Raw genomic sequence first — 14841 nt, 5'->3', positions numbered from 1 at the left:
GTAAGCCAAGGAGCAATGTGACTGGGTTGACATTATCAGTGAAATGGAGAATTAGATAATTATTACAAATACTTTTGCCAGAGTTAAAATACTAGAATGGAATAACACTTTTTTTCAGACTTTGTGCAATCTCATCCTTTTGGAAAATACATCCGAATTCCAAATCCTACTCCTGATTTCATTTTTTACCAGCCATGGGACCTTCAGAAAGTTCCTCAAGTCTTCCTGAACCTTGCTTGCCTTACTGTAAAGATGGCACTAATAACAGTACCTACTCATGTGGTTGTTGTGAAGATTAAATGAGATGATACCCCAAAATGTTTAGCATAGAAGCGTAGTATATGCTATTTAAGAAATATTAGCTAGTATCAATTATTTTTACATAATTAATTTTGAGAGTTTTTAAGAGACTGTGTGGAGGTCATAAACATAGGCTTTGCAGAGATCTTCTGATCCTCTGCTTTGCCACACATTGACTGTATGACCTTGTGCAGGTTCTTTTCTAAGCCTTGGTTTCCTCATCTATAAAATAAGGATGATAATAACTATGAGGATGAAATATCATACATAAAACACTTAACACAGTGCCTGCCTCATAGTAAGCAATCAACAACTTTATATATGCATGTGTGTATCTATTTACATACATATTATAATATGTGTACACTTGCACACACATGAGAAAAAGACTTGAAGCAGCCTCTGTACCCACACCCTAACCCACAGTCCTTTCCCAACATGTCTTTCCTCCAGATTACATATAATTCTCAACAAGTCAATTGTTTGGCTTCCCAAGTCCCAGAAGATCACCGACAGTAGACTGGAAGTGAAACAGGAGCTGCTAAATGCTGGCTCTGTGACAGGTGTGAATTCGCAGAAGATTTATGGAACTCTGTAAGACTAGAACCTCTTTTAGGGCAAAGGCTGGTTGGTATTCTTGGCTGCACTGAGTAAGTACCTAAAAAATGTGTGCTCAAGTGAATCGAGGGATTTTTAACATAGCATAAAGGACCTTTAAAATGACTCTCCCTCTTTTCACAAGAAGATAAAGCACACATCCATTTACAAATCTTCATTTGCCAAAATACACATGAACATTATAGGAAAATTCCATTGAATCATTTAAATGAAGGTATATGCATAGAAAGCTCCTTCCTCAGAGATATGGGCTAAAGGTAGAAATAGTTGCTATAATTACCTCTATTTTCCATTTCCTCTCAAAGCATAGACTTGGTTTTAGCGTTTTTTTCTGACGGTGTAATTCTACCTATGTTACCCTCCTTAACGAAAACCCCCCAGTGCCATTGGTCATGAGCACGAAGTCCTGCTGAGAGACTTGCTTCTAGAGAAAAACCTGTCCTTCCTAGGTAAGATTGCTTCTCTAGTTTGTAATATCTCCAGGAGTGCTTAAATATATATATTTTTTAAAATCTTCCTCTCGCAGTTATTATGTACTAAAGGAAGAGTGAATGATGATTGATGCTGCGCATGTTATCTTTTATTGATTTAGAAGTGAGCAGGAACTCAGTTACCTAATCCCCTATGTGTACAGCCCATGCACAGGCTTGCAATTAATATTTTATAGAATAAGTGGCTGAAAAAATGCCTTAATATCTGTTGCAGTATTACTTTTGGTGTCATGAGATATTAACCATAATCTAGGACTTATGAGAGAAAGAAACAAAAGAAATATTGTCTATAAAATGCTTTTATATTTTAAAAAGGACAGTTAGAAAAATTCATGTTAGATATGTTTGTGTCATATATGAAATCAGCTAGTGCTTTTACTTGAAAGCCAAATATTAAGCTTTTATTAATTTTTGCCAAATATTAATTGTACCATAGGTTTAGTATGATTTTTAAAAATCTCACATGTATGTGTGTGCTTGTGTGCCAGTGTGGAATCTTATTACAGATTGTTGTTCTTTCAACATCTCTTAAGCATTAGAAATTAAGCCTCAAAGGGCATACATGTGATAACTGATCATAGAAACCATAAAATAGTCTACAATGAATTAATTCTTCTTCTCCATTTTAAATGTGGTAATTTACAAAGATTCTATACAAATTATATTATTGTACACATCTGTTTTATGTAGATATTTAAGAGTCTGTAGAGTGTGTTTTTTAGGTAAAAAAAATCAAAGAATATAGATTACATAATCTTTATTCCAAAATGGACAAAGTCTTGGCAAAGGAAAGTCAAATGAATGGACTTATGTCAAGTTGATGAGGGATGTTGAATACAGTCCTGTAAGAAGTCTTTTTTAAGTCTCAGTAGTCAATATTTTTGTTAATGAACTGAAGAATGGAGTTGAATGTGTTATAAGATTGTTGATAATTTGAAGAGGGAAGATATAAATATAGTCTAGCTATGGTTAAAGAAAGTTGATAAATTAAGAAAGTGGCCTCAAATTTCAGTGAGATTTGAATTAAATTTCAGTATGTAGAAGCAACAAGTTTTTTCATATGAGGACAACTGAAACGTTCAGCCTATGGAAAGATGGATAATGGCTCAGAACCAGTTGGAATGGATGACTCATGATGCACCGTAAGATATCTTTTAGAACTGTGGAGTTCTGATAGTATTTTGAAGTATCTGATCACATTGATCACTCAAATAGTGGTCAATATGGCATGGCCAAATCTATTTTATTATTTTAAGCCATCAACTAAGCAGTCATATTTTCAGGACTGCTTGGTGTTATTCTTTGGGCACCATCTGCTTATGGGAAGTCAGGCCCTTGGCGTCATTTCTTTGCTTAGCCTAGCTTTTCTCTGCCTCCTTCCTGAGGGCTAGAAGACCACAGTAGAGAGGAAGAGCAAAGGGCTTACATGTGTTCTGAACTTAGTCCCAGGTCTATGACTCCCTTGATTCTGGCAACTGAGAGTGTTAGACTGGATTGACCACAGCTGAGAAAGTTAATGCAGAAACATGGTCAGGGAGTCAGTACCAATTGCATACAAATTCAGAAAGGGGACTTAAAATTGAGGGGTCCCACCAGTTCCTCTGTGCTATGGGATCTAGAGATAATTATTTTTATTGAGGCACACCAAACATTGACACTTAACTGATCTTTAAGAACAAATGAATTATAGGATGTTTAGCTGACTCCGTGTAACCTTAGTCCTGTTTTGAAGCATTTCCTCATCAACATACAAAGAAGTTGTTAATTTATTCTATGGCTTTTAAGCATTTTAATGTAGTACTGAATTAATACATGTTTATTTACAGTTAAAACATGAAAACTCAAAAACCCATTTGAAATATTGTTATGGAGTTGCTCTTTTACCTTGTTCTTTTGCCCCTTCACGATGATTAATTAGATCTAAAGTACTGTGCCAGGTTAATTTAGATAGATTATCATTTTACATCCAACTAGGGAAAAAGATTGGTATATAAAATAGACCACTAATCTTATGTTTTCTTGTTTACATGTGTACACCTTGAATTGTGTTGCAGAGACATCGCAAACATGTTTGTTTTACTTTGATTGTTTTATAAGGAAAAATAAAATCAGTCTCTCTCCCCCCAAAACTCCCCCACATTGGTTTCTAATCTGGACTCCTTTCAAAAGTCAAAGATTCCTAGTGTTTGTGTATTAACTCTTCTTAAGAATTATGAAATTTTTTATCGTCTTCTAAGTTTTCCACCCATTGTGCACTATACGTCATTTTTTAAAGTACATATTTTACCTGACCTCTTTTACCAATAGAAGAGAAAAATAAATAAATCACCTTTATTTTAACCCTAGTAATTTGTTGAATTTCCTTGATTCATAACCATGTACTGAGAAACTGCTATGGCACAAGATTTAACCAGGCACTCTTGGGGTGGGGGGGGAGGTAGAGAAGAAGAAGGGTCCTTATCATTGAAGATATTGAAGATTTGGGTGCTCTCGTATGGACTTATCCTTTCCTGTAAGTTTATCCATTTTGTACTTCTGCAAATAGGGATACTGTGTTAAGAGAAGTCAGTTTCTCTAAAATATTTCTTTTATTCATGTATTTATTCATTTATTCCACAAATAATTTACTGAGTCAGGTACTATTTTCGGCACTAGACATAATTCAGATGACGTCCCTGCTGTCCTGGAGTTTGGTCTAGTAGGGAGGCAAGCTACAAACAAATGAACACAGATGATTTCTAGCAATTTCTCAGAGTTCTTGCATTTCTCTTATTCATTATTCATTCATCCTTTTCAACTAACTTCTGTTGAGTGTGTTCTCTACATGCTGGGAACTACCCTAGGTGGGATGAAGATGATGATAAGCGCTCCATGCCCTCCGGATGCTCATAGCCGTGCACACCATTGCCACGTCTATCCCAATAAGAATAGAGTTCCATCTCTAGTACGTCTCACGTCGGAGGTGCTCGCTTGATTGTCTTGATAATGAAAATAAATACATACAAGTATGTAAGGATGTTTTTGTGCAACTTTCATTAAACTTTTGAAAGAAAGGTACAGATTATACTAAAAATCAATAGCTACCCTTTACATATGAAGAAAATGCTACTGGCTCGTAAGTGACTTTTCCTAAAGTGGTGATAGAATTTTACATAGTCATCTGCTGTCTCTCAGCGGCACCTTCCTGCCACCATGTGCTTCTTGGATGGCTAGTTGAGTTCATTACCTTGGCTACCTTACCACTAAGCTAACCACTCTTTCTTTCGTTAGTTCAGCAGACAGATTTAAGTACTTGCAATGGGCAGGCACCATTGAGGAGGGGAAAGTTGAATCAAACATGGAGCCTTCCAGAAAATTTTCAGATAAGTTTAAGTACATGTCAGTTCCTTCCTAGGATAGTTAATTTTGAATTAACATTTATTGATCAGCGTTTGAAGTTACAGAAGATGTGAAGACCTTGCTGCCCACTTCTGGGCTTGGATGCACGAAGAACCCATCGTAAACTTTAAATTGACCGATAAGCAATGTGATCATCCTTATCCCCTTTGCTAAGGAGTTGTTCCATTTCTAATATCAATGAAATAGAAAATGTATTTTATCTACTGATGGAGATGTTTTAATTTGTATCTTTCAAGTGATTAATGAGACCACATTTTGTTATGTTCTCTCTGTCTCTCTCTTTTGGGGATGGTAGGGGGAGACCTTTGGACAAAAGGCAAGAGAGGAAAGGGAAATAGTGACATCAAGAAGACGACAAGACTGTTTGCTCTGTTAGGAAAATATGAAAGAGCTTATACCGAATACTGAAGACAAACCATTCATCCTCCATGGGTTGGCATACCTCCAGGTCGGAGGGACTTTCATTAGTGACTTCCACAGCCACTGTCTCGTGCAAATTCTCTTTAAGTTTGGCTTAATAAGGATGGCTCTGGAGATATTTTATTCTTTCCAGTGAATGTTACCCTGTTAGTAGAAGCTGACAATTATTTTGAGTGACACCTGAGAGGTATTTGCTTTATCCTCACCTCACCCTCCCATGTCTGGTCTTGCCTTATGACAAACCAGCATATTTTACATGGGTACTTTCCTCGCATTCGTGTATTACTCTGTGGGACTCCAGGAGATATAATCTGTAAAGCAAAAAGGCTTACCCTTGCTGTAAGAAATTAGGATCTTTGTTTCTAAGAGTTCATCTGCTTCTGCTGCTTCATTCCCCACCTGAAGTGACAGTGCTCTGCTGGGGAGGTGATTATGATGTGATGAGCAGGGGATTACGACTCCAGGTGAAGAACAGGTAGTGGGAACAGGTGAGATTTGGAATACTGAGCTTGCGTTTATGTGCAAATGTTAGCATAGAGAATAAGAGACTAGAAGTAAAACATAGGATTATGTAGGCTAAAGGGAACTAAGAGAGTTGGGTTTTTCATAAGGTGTCAGCTATTTAAATTCCTATCTCAAGGTTAAAAATAAGATGCAGTTTTCAAAGTAACAGGAACACAATACAGGAGCGGGACATGGGGAATTTGGGCCCTGTTCTTCCCTTCCGGAGGAAATTGTCATGATCGGGGACCATCTTTACTTAATCTCCTTATTGAACATGCTTGTGTATGTTTCTCCCTGGGACCAAGAGAAAAGAACCATAGACACATGTGTGCTGCTGGAAGATAACACATTCCAGGAACTCTGAGAACAAGTTCCCCTGTCCTGTTATGGGAGTCTTCCTGCGCCAGGCCCAGACCCTTCCCTCACCATTGCTCTGAGTAGATAACTCATGTCTGCTGCTCATGTGCTTTTGGCTACTAGATGACATATTGGAACTATTTTGTTTGTAAGTGACAGAAATCTAATCAAACTAGATTGCACACACACAGAAGAAGTTATTGGTTCAGAGAGATACCTGGGAAGTTCAAAGGAAAGAAGTTTGCTTCTGGTGTATCTAGAATCCAGAAGACAAAACAGTGTCATCAGTATCTCCTCTTTTCTCCTGTGTTCTGCTTCTTTCAGTGTTCGCTTCATTCTGAGGCAACAAAGATGATCTCTGGCAGTTGCTAGTTGGTTTAGTCCGTAGAGTCTGTATTCCCAGAAAAAAGTTAGTGATTCTCTTTTGCCCCATACGGATCTCAGAAAGGGCTCTGATCAGCTAGTCTGGGTCAAGGGACCACTCCTGTGGTCAGTGGTTGGGCGTCACATTGTTGTCTGCCCATCAGAATCACATTATGAGAGTGGGGTGGCATGCTAGACAGGATGGGATATAGGACAAAAAAAGAAAAAATCAAATATCTACTCCACTGAAAATTAGCTACAAGTTACAGCTTTACTCCCCATAACCAAAAGGCATTGATGGTCAGATCTGTTACTACTATTTTTGGATTGGCTCCTTGGTCTTGTGTGTGTGTGTGTGTCTGTCTGTCTATCTGTCTCTCTGTCTCTGTGTAAGAGGTCCTTTTTATGTCTCAGAACTGCTAATATGCCTCCATTTATTGAGATTGGTTCTGGGACAGATGGAGGTGGCCCTGCCAAAGGGTCTGACATCAGTGACTACTGCTAAACGAACTGGGGCAGACAAAGTCTAACATTCAGCTATTCCTCAGAATTTTGGAGTTAAAAAGGACTCTAGTGACCATCCAGTCCCCTTGTTTTGTTTAGAGGAAACTGGCCCCAGGCCTTGCATCACAGCTAGTGCCCTCTCAATACCTCACCCTAGATTCTTTTTACTCTACTTTGCTGATTTGCCCCCTCTTTTGTGGCATTAAACCAAAAGAATTTAGAGTGATGTGGTGTAAAATATAGAAGAGTTTCACTTTTGTTGTTGATATTCGTATCCTCTGTCTCCACAGCCACCAGTCAGCAGGGGCCAGCCTGCCCAGCCTCGCTTTGCACCGTCCCAGCCTCGTGACCTCCCATTTGTTTCCTATCGTTAGGACATTTCAATTTTCACTAGTATTGTCCCCTAAAGACATAAGCAAAGGACAAGGTCAGAGCAGTCAGTTGGATTCCTTATTAGTGGCTTTGATAAGAGGCTTTAGGGGAAGAGGTTGAAACTAATGGCTGTAATGAAATTTTGGGTTCTCTAAAGATTTCATTTATCTGTGCTATCGGTCTCCCCTTAAATGCATATCTGTTCTGTGTACCTTTGCACAGGGTTTGCATATCATAGTAACATCTATTACTGAAACCTTGCTAACTTCTTAAATTGAGTAGAAAAGGCTGTGAACTTGACATTAGAGAACATAAAAATATGGAATACAAGATCATAGCTCCAAGTATTGAATGAGACTGTTTTGGAACAAAAATAACACAGAAAAACAAAGTACTTGAGTAGAAAAGATAGAACGTAGTTTTCATTTGCATTGATGTTTACCTTTTGCCTCTCCCTAATTTAGTACTAAGGTAATATGTGTTAAAAAGATTCTTTTTGTCATGCAATATATTTTAACCTTGCACTTTAGAAACCTACAAATTCATAGATAAAAGGCTGTGTCAGAATGTAGCTTTTCATTTTCAGATGTTGTGAACTGGAATTTTGCATAATTTCTCTGGGAATAACAGCATTTCTTAAATTTAAAGCCTTTTAATAAAACAAGTGAAAGAAAACCTCAGACTTTTTCTTGGTAGTCCTCAGACCCTCCTATGATTCTTAAGTATATGTTAACTAGTTTCAGATGTGATTTGTTCTCTGACTCAAAATCAGCCCTTTATTTAAAAAAAAGAAATTGTGTAATTAGTACTTAATTGCTTTGGATATTTTGGGCATTTAGAGAAGAAGTTAATTAAAAGGCCAGAGAAATTAAACTTTCACACTGTTCTTTACATATGTGTAATTCCTTGTTTTAAATGCCCTCTAAAGGCAGGCCTGACAACTTAAAAATAAATGAAGACCTGGGTTGTTTTAAAAATTTAACATTAGTTTTATCTGTGGATGTAGTTTCATTGATTTTTTGTTGTTGTTCAATTGGAGAAAAGACCGTTGAAATGCTAGAAATCAAGAGATTATCTAGTATCTGGATACATATTTAATTACATTGAAAGGTATTTATAACATTTTAAAATCCAATTATTCCTTTTTGGATGGTGAATTAAATAGAATTTTTATTCATCTCCTCTTCAGGCAGGTGTCACCTGAATAATATCCAACAGATGGCCGTCACCTCTTTTGTGTTTCAAGATCTTCTAGGAGGAAATAAGAATTTTTCCCCCACTTCATAAATATTATACATGTTGATGAAATTTAAATATTTGCCATAATTAAGAGTGGTATACATTCTATTGGGACAAACCGAACTTGGTTGATGTGGGCTCTTCTCTGTATCTTTAACTATTTGAAAGGTCTAGGTCTTAGTGGGTCACTGACCTTCTCTAGGCCACTTTTGTCACATCTAAACTGGAATGTTACACTAGTGATCTCTAAGACTTTACGAGCTCAGAAATAGTGTTTCATGAGGCACACATTATCTAAGAATCCTACATTTTGTGGCCCTTGAGGCTAACAAGTCTGCTTTTAAGTGAGAGTATTCTTATATTAATTTTTATAATGAATACTTCAACTATGACATTAACAAGCTTAGTAGTTATGAAACATATTGAGGGTTTTTAGTGTACACCTTAAATCAGAAGAGCCTTACTTCGTATTTGCTACGTTCGCTGAATAAGATAAGTATAGAGGATTGATTTCATAGTGATCCCCAACCATTTTTGGAAGTTATACTAAAAGTGCTATTCTAAATCATTGCCTTTACTCCTTTTTCCCCCCTTTCTAACTAATATTATTTTCGGTTTTTTCCTTAATCATGATCATTTTTTCTTGAAGAAAATGGCAGCTTACTTATCCAGTTTCCCACTTGGGGAGTTCAAAGAATCATAAGTAACCACTTGGTTCCAATATGTGCAGAGCTATAAGAACTTGGATGAAATGTATGATTCTCAAGGAAAATATAAATTGCAAAACTGACTATAGAAGAGATAAAAATCTGAACAGATCAGTAGCCATAAAAGAAATAGGAAAAATCACCAAAGAGCTGTTCACCGTAGAAGTACTAGGCCCAGACTGGTTTTCGTAAGGAATTCTGCTCAAACTTTAAGGAGTAGATAAATGCAATGTTACTTAAAATATTACGGATCAAAGAAAAAAGTAGGAAAACTTCCCATGAGTATTAAGGAAAGGAAAGCAATCCCCTCCTTGATGATCAAGCTGAACCTCAGAGCAGACAGCTGGGACCAAGGATTGAAGATAGCAGTGAGAGTTTCCAAATAAAACTTTGAACTTTGGGCCACATTCATTGTCTCTGTGCCTTGTTGATTCATGGGGAGTGAAATCAGGAAAGAAAGTTCTTAAGTCTGTCTGGGTAGGCTTTGTAGAAGACATGAATGTTCTTAAAATTGCACTTGTATTTTATTTACTTACCCTTTGAGCATTAAATGTGCAAAGCATATGTTGATGGTGAGAGTGGGATAATGGATGGGGTTTAAAAAAGTGAAAAGGAAACATTTCCTATCCTGAGAACAGAGGCTTTTCAGGCCCAGTATGTTGAAGACAGGCCCATGCACAGTAAGACTAGAGAGTGAACCAGGAATGGGGCAGAAGAGAAGTAGCATGGGCTGTTGACTAAACCGTAACGTCTAGATCCTAGAGTTGGAACCCTGACCAACTAAATGGTCAACCAAATTTTAAATCCATTTCCAATGGTTTGGATAATGACCTAATGATAAGAAATCTTTCAGGCCAGGAAAAAAGTGTGATACAAAGGCCGGGAAATCAGGCCAGATGGATGGGGCTGACCTTAAAAATCTCCCAGTGGGATGATCAGTGGTAGAAACTTCTCTTGGGGCCTAGACCAGGTGAGCAAGCCCACCTGTTCATAAGTGCTACTTCCATACTTGTAGTGTCATTTCCTCTGAACTCTGTCAAGTTGTTTCCTCCTTCTTTCTTAGGAAATCTAGGATGAAAGAAACAATGTGGAGGTTGAAACAGAGGCAGTAAGGCAGTGAGAGTTTAGTAAATAAAGAATGGAGAAGAGACCCAAGACATAACATAGTATTTCAGATGTATGGAAAGACCTCTTAACTATAAAAAAAAAATCTAATATCCATGGTGGTGACACAGACCTCAGAAGCTATACTTTGGGTTCAATTACTATTGGATCAACTTCATACTGAGAGGGAGGAAGAGAGGGAGGTAGAGTGAGAGAGAAAGTGGACAGTTGAGTTTTGAAGTTCTCCAGAGAAAAATGGAAAGATTCCCTAACCTCATCTGATGTTTTATGTTCACGTTTTGGGTTTGGGTATTTTTTTCACATTAAGTTAGTCATGAAATTTAAATTGTAGGTGTTATGTTGGTAATTTGGGGGTGGTGAGCAGGAGTGCAACATCTGCCTTTTAAAAGGATTTTAGTTCCTGCATTCGGATTGCTTGATGACCTTTGAAATTTTGTTTTGAGCTGCTGTCAGAAAAATAATCAGTTTTCTTTCTGAAGTGAATTTTAACATCTGTAAAGGTTGATCAAGCTAGGATAGTTTTAATAAACTAGTAATCGCTTTTTCAGTGTCAACTCAGCTTTTAAAACTGTTCATCAGCTACCTGAAACATCGGCTCAAGGCGCTTGAGTTGATTTTAATAAATGCCTTTTCCATTAAACATTCTTGTCGTGGCCAGACTGCATTTAGAGGGTAGAAATTTTTCCTGTCTTGTTCATCTACAGTCCAGTTTTCCAATTCTTTTGTTTTTAAAGTAAAATTAGTTTGATTTGTATTTCGTTATCTCAACAGTTAACTGAAAATTTTTTATATTTCAAGGAGGGGAGATTATTCTGAATTCTGGCATCAATCTTTCAAAATCTGAATAGTTAAAGGATATCGACTTTTAACAAAATTTAACTTAAATATCTAGTTTAAATCTGTGTCTTGTCATTAAAAGGTTATTTACGTTTAAAATGCTGACCTTTCAAGATGTACACAAGAGTGTTCTAAAACAGAGTTTCTGAACATTGGCCATGAAACCACTGTCTTGGGCTGACAAATGGGTTGGAAATAAGCTACCCAACACTGGAAATGGGCCATTAATTTTAATCAAAGGTGATGCAGGAAGGCGAATGGGATGCATGACAATGTCAACAGCCCAGTAGGTGTTAAGAGTCCACACAGCCTTCCTTGTTACTTGGTTGGGCCATTAGTTGAGGTTGGGTGAAGACAGAAAGCCATGTCTGGAATTGAATGACCAGGTCACTCCAAAATCTAATGGAGGACTCCTCATTTCAGAAATCACATTGTAATGCCATTAGAAGTCAAGGACAGCATTTAGAAAATATTGGAGGATTTTTTTTTTTTTAAACCAGGCACCTTGCTAGTTTTTTCCAACTTTGTCAAGCTCCCTGTTTTCCTGCCTCTTTTCTTTCTGAATGGATCATTGATATTTACAGAGGATCAAGAAATCGAACAGACTGAGAAAAAAATCTCAAAGCCTGTTTGCTTTTCAGAATTACATATTGTTAGTTGTAAAACTCTGGTAAATGCCAGAAACAGCATACCAAAGGAATTGAGCAAGATAATTAATTCTCTGTGGTGATCTCATTGTCCTTGTCTGTTTCTTGTGTTCTTGTGTGTAGGAATAGTTTCACTAATTGAAACCAAACTTTCTTAATTGCTTTAACGAAAGCATTTGTTTTGTAATTATAAAGGCCACTGAGATTGTGCCTTACTGTAAATTATCAATATTGGCTGATAACATTAGTGATAGTCATGGTGTTGAAAGCTTTTCTTTTAATCAGTAAGCATTTTCATTATTTTGAGTCTTTTTTATTATAAAAAAGGTAGCGTATGACAGCTTGAATTAATGATGTTTATAATAAAGACATAAAAATGCAGAAGGGACAGAGGCATTTTTATATCTATGCTTCAGGTTTGTTAAGAAAGTTCATTTATTCTGACACATCATTGCATACATAAGAAAGATATGTATGACTGCATTAGTAATTTTTACACATTTTTAAGAAAGAAAAGCAATTATATTGCTGTCTTGTTAATGGAATACTGTTAGAAGTAATAGTATTTGTTCTTCCTGTAGATGAAGATCAGCTCCGTGCAAAGGGTTATGACAAAACGCCAGACTTTATCTTACAAGTACCAGTGGGTAAGTCTGTAAACTCTATTACGCCCTTGTTTATAGAGAAAAGGGATGTGTTTTTGCCATCGATTTTTTAGCTTTTAGTTAATATTAGCAAATGTTCCCAGAGTAGATTAGCTTTATAGTGTTGGACCTAAATGGGTAAAATCGTTGGAAAAGATTATTTTAAAATAGCAGAAAATAATAAGTTCAGAAGAAATCCATGCCTTAAAAACTTTTACATATATTTGAGAAATAAACATATCTTCTGAAGAAATTTTGGTTGACATTTTCAAGTTATTTCTCTAAATATTAAATTTGTAAAACATGGTTCTGTTAAAAATCCAGGCTTACTTTGGTTTGCTTTCGCATTACTTGTCAACTTATGCAGGCAGTCTCAGAATAGGAGAGGGACTTCTGAAGATGATGATGAAAATAAAAAGGATGTGATTGTAGCACAAATATTCCTTGTAACGAACATATACGATGTGTTGTTTTATAATTACCTCCATAGGTGACGATGAGGGCTAAGCCTCTGCTCATTAATGGGAAGCAGAGAGAGGCCTAGAGGGAGTCCAGAATTTTCAATCTTCCCTTCCCTTTGCTCTATATTAATAATGCTTTGTCCCTTAGCTGTAGAAGGGCACATAATTCACTGGATTGAAAGCAAAGCCTCATTTGGTGATGAATGTAGCCACCACGCCTACCTGCATGACCAGTTCTGGAGCTACTGGAATAGGTAAGGTCCCATTATTTTTCTCTTAAGATAAACGATACTCAGCTGAAATCTCATTAGAAAAAATATTTTGTTTAGCTGGTAAAAATGCTAGTAGCCTTTGTTTCTAGTAAATACAGAGACTTGATTAATGTATTCATTTCAGATAATTTAAACTTCTTTGCTTTCATAATGTTGCTTCATTTTTTAAATCAAAATCTCCGCACAGGGACAAAATGAGTATATATTCCTTTTTCCGTTTGACAGTGATAATACTGGTGTGAGTTAAAACATGAATAATAAGATGTGGTGCATATTATGATATTGACATTGACTTTTTATCCTTTTGATGTGAAATTTATGCTTACTGTCAGACCTTAAAAAATATTTTCTCCTCAGCTTTCTGAGGAAAGAATTCAAACAATATGCAAGATCAAAATAGTTTACCTTCCAACAGTGGAAGAGAGTTGACCTACCAACTTCAATCAGCATTCCCAAAGGCCTAGAAGTCTCAGGGATTAAGAAAAAAGGGTGATGTTGGAGGAGGGGGAGGGTGCTGCATTAGTGAGCACCCACCAGTGCCCGGGCCTACAGGTTATCTCAACTAATCCTCACAAGGAAGTTCCTTTTATCCCCATTTTACAGATAACTGTACTGATACTCAAAGCAGGAAAAGAACATGCCCTACCGCCAGTCCTCATGCATTTGTCTCTCTCCCAAACTCATGCCATTTCCACCACAACTCTATGTCATTTACAATACAACTGTTGAAACTTTGGCTTTTTCTGTTATGAAGTCACAAGTTTTCACACCACAAGTCTTTTTCTCCCTTAGAAGCGGAGGTGAGTCAAGGAGGAACCTTCCTAAATTAACTGTGCTCCTCCAGCACTGGCCAACAGTAAGATTATACTAATAAGATGACTTTAGTCCAGGTGACTGAGAAATGAGACAGTAGTATCTGTGGACAATAGTCTTATCCTGGAAAAAAATAGTGCTAGGCTACAGAATTTGGCGTTATGTTGTTGCTCAGCTTTACAAAAGGCCAGCGGACCTTGCCCGTAGCAGCTGTGCTAAACTATGCCCACTTTTTGCCATGGTAACAATGATCATGACAAAATGCTGAATGTAATGGCTTTCTTGATTTTCTTGTGTAATTGTGCGTAGCATCCAAGCTTTACTTTACAGGGATGGAGGAGGAAAGTGCAAAATGTTTTAGAAATCAATGCTGCTTCAGCATTTCCTGTCTTTTATTCAGCCATTATTCAAATTAGCAGTAATGTGGCAAATTGAATTTTAGATTTTTAGCAATTTTATGATGAGTTTGAAATAGTAAAGAAAGCATCATTTTTGATAGTATAGGGAAAGCAATGACAAGAAATCAAATTACATAAGTTTAGGTTGCTAAAGGATTTTAAAAACTGATAAACTCTATCATTATGCGTTGAGACTATCTCCCTCTCCACTCTGGTACCAGTCAAGTCTTTCATGAGGAACAATTACAAATTACAAACAATTACAAATCTACAAATAGTAGAGCTTACTTAAAAATTCTAAAAGTACGTCTTAATTCTAAAACAATTCAACTGTTTTGTGAGTGCCTAGCACTCACTATTTTAGAGCCTA

General features: G+C 36.8%; 1 protein-coding gene across 9 annotated transcripts in view; it reads left to right on the top strand.

Annotated features, from left to right (window-relative positions):
* CDIN1 (CDAN1 interacting nuclease 1) overlaps positions 1-14841 on the top strand; it is a 208426-nt gene that overhangs the window by 98927 nt on the left and 94658 nt on the right. For 8 of the 9 annotated variants that reach the window (XM_014847317.3, XM_044765196.2, XM_044765194.2 and 5 more), the window contains exons 8-10: positions 1300-1367; positions 12465-12530; positions 13137-13242. In XM_014847317.3, coding sequence (XP_014702803.3) covers positions 1300-1367; positions 12465-12530; positions 13137-13242 — 240 coding nt within the window. The remainder of the gene's footprint in view (positions 1-1299; positions 1368-12464; positions 12531-13136; positions 13243-14841) is intronic. The other variant, XM_014847319.3, reaches the window with a different exon arrangement.

Source organism: Equus asinus, chromosome 2, assembly GCF_041296235.1.
Source record: "Equus asinus isolate D_3611 breed Donkey chromosome 2, EquAss-T2T_v2, whole genome shotgun sequence".
NCBI classification, from domain to species: Eukaryota; Metazoa; Chordata; class Mammalia; order Perissodactyla; family Equidae; genus Equus; species Equus asinus.
This window is presented reverse-complemented; position numbering and strand designations above follow the sequence as displayed.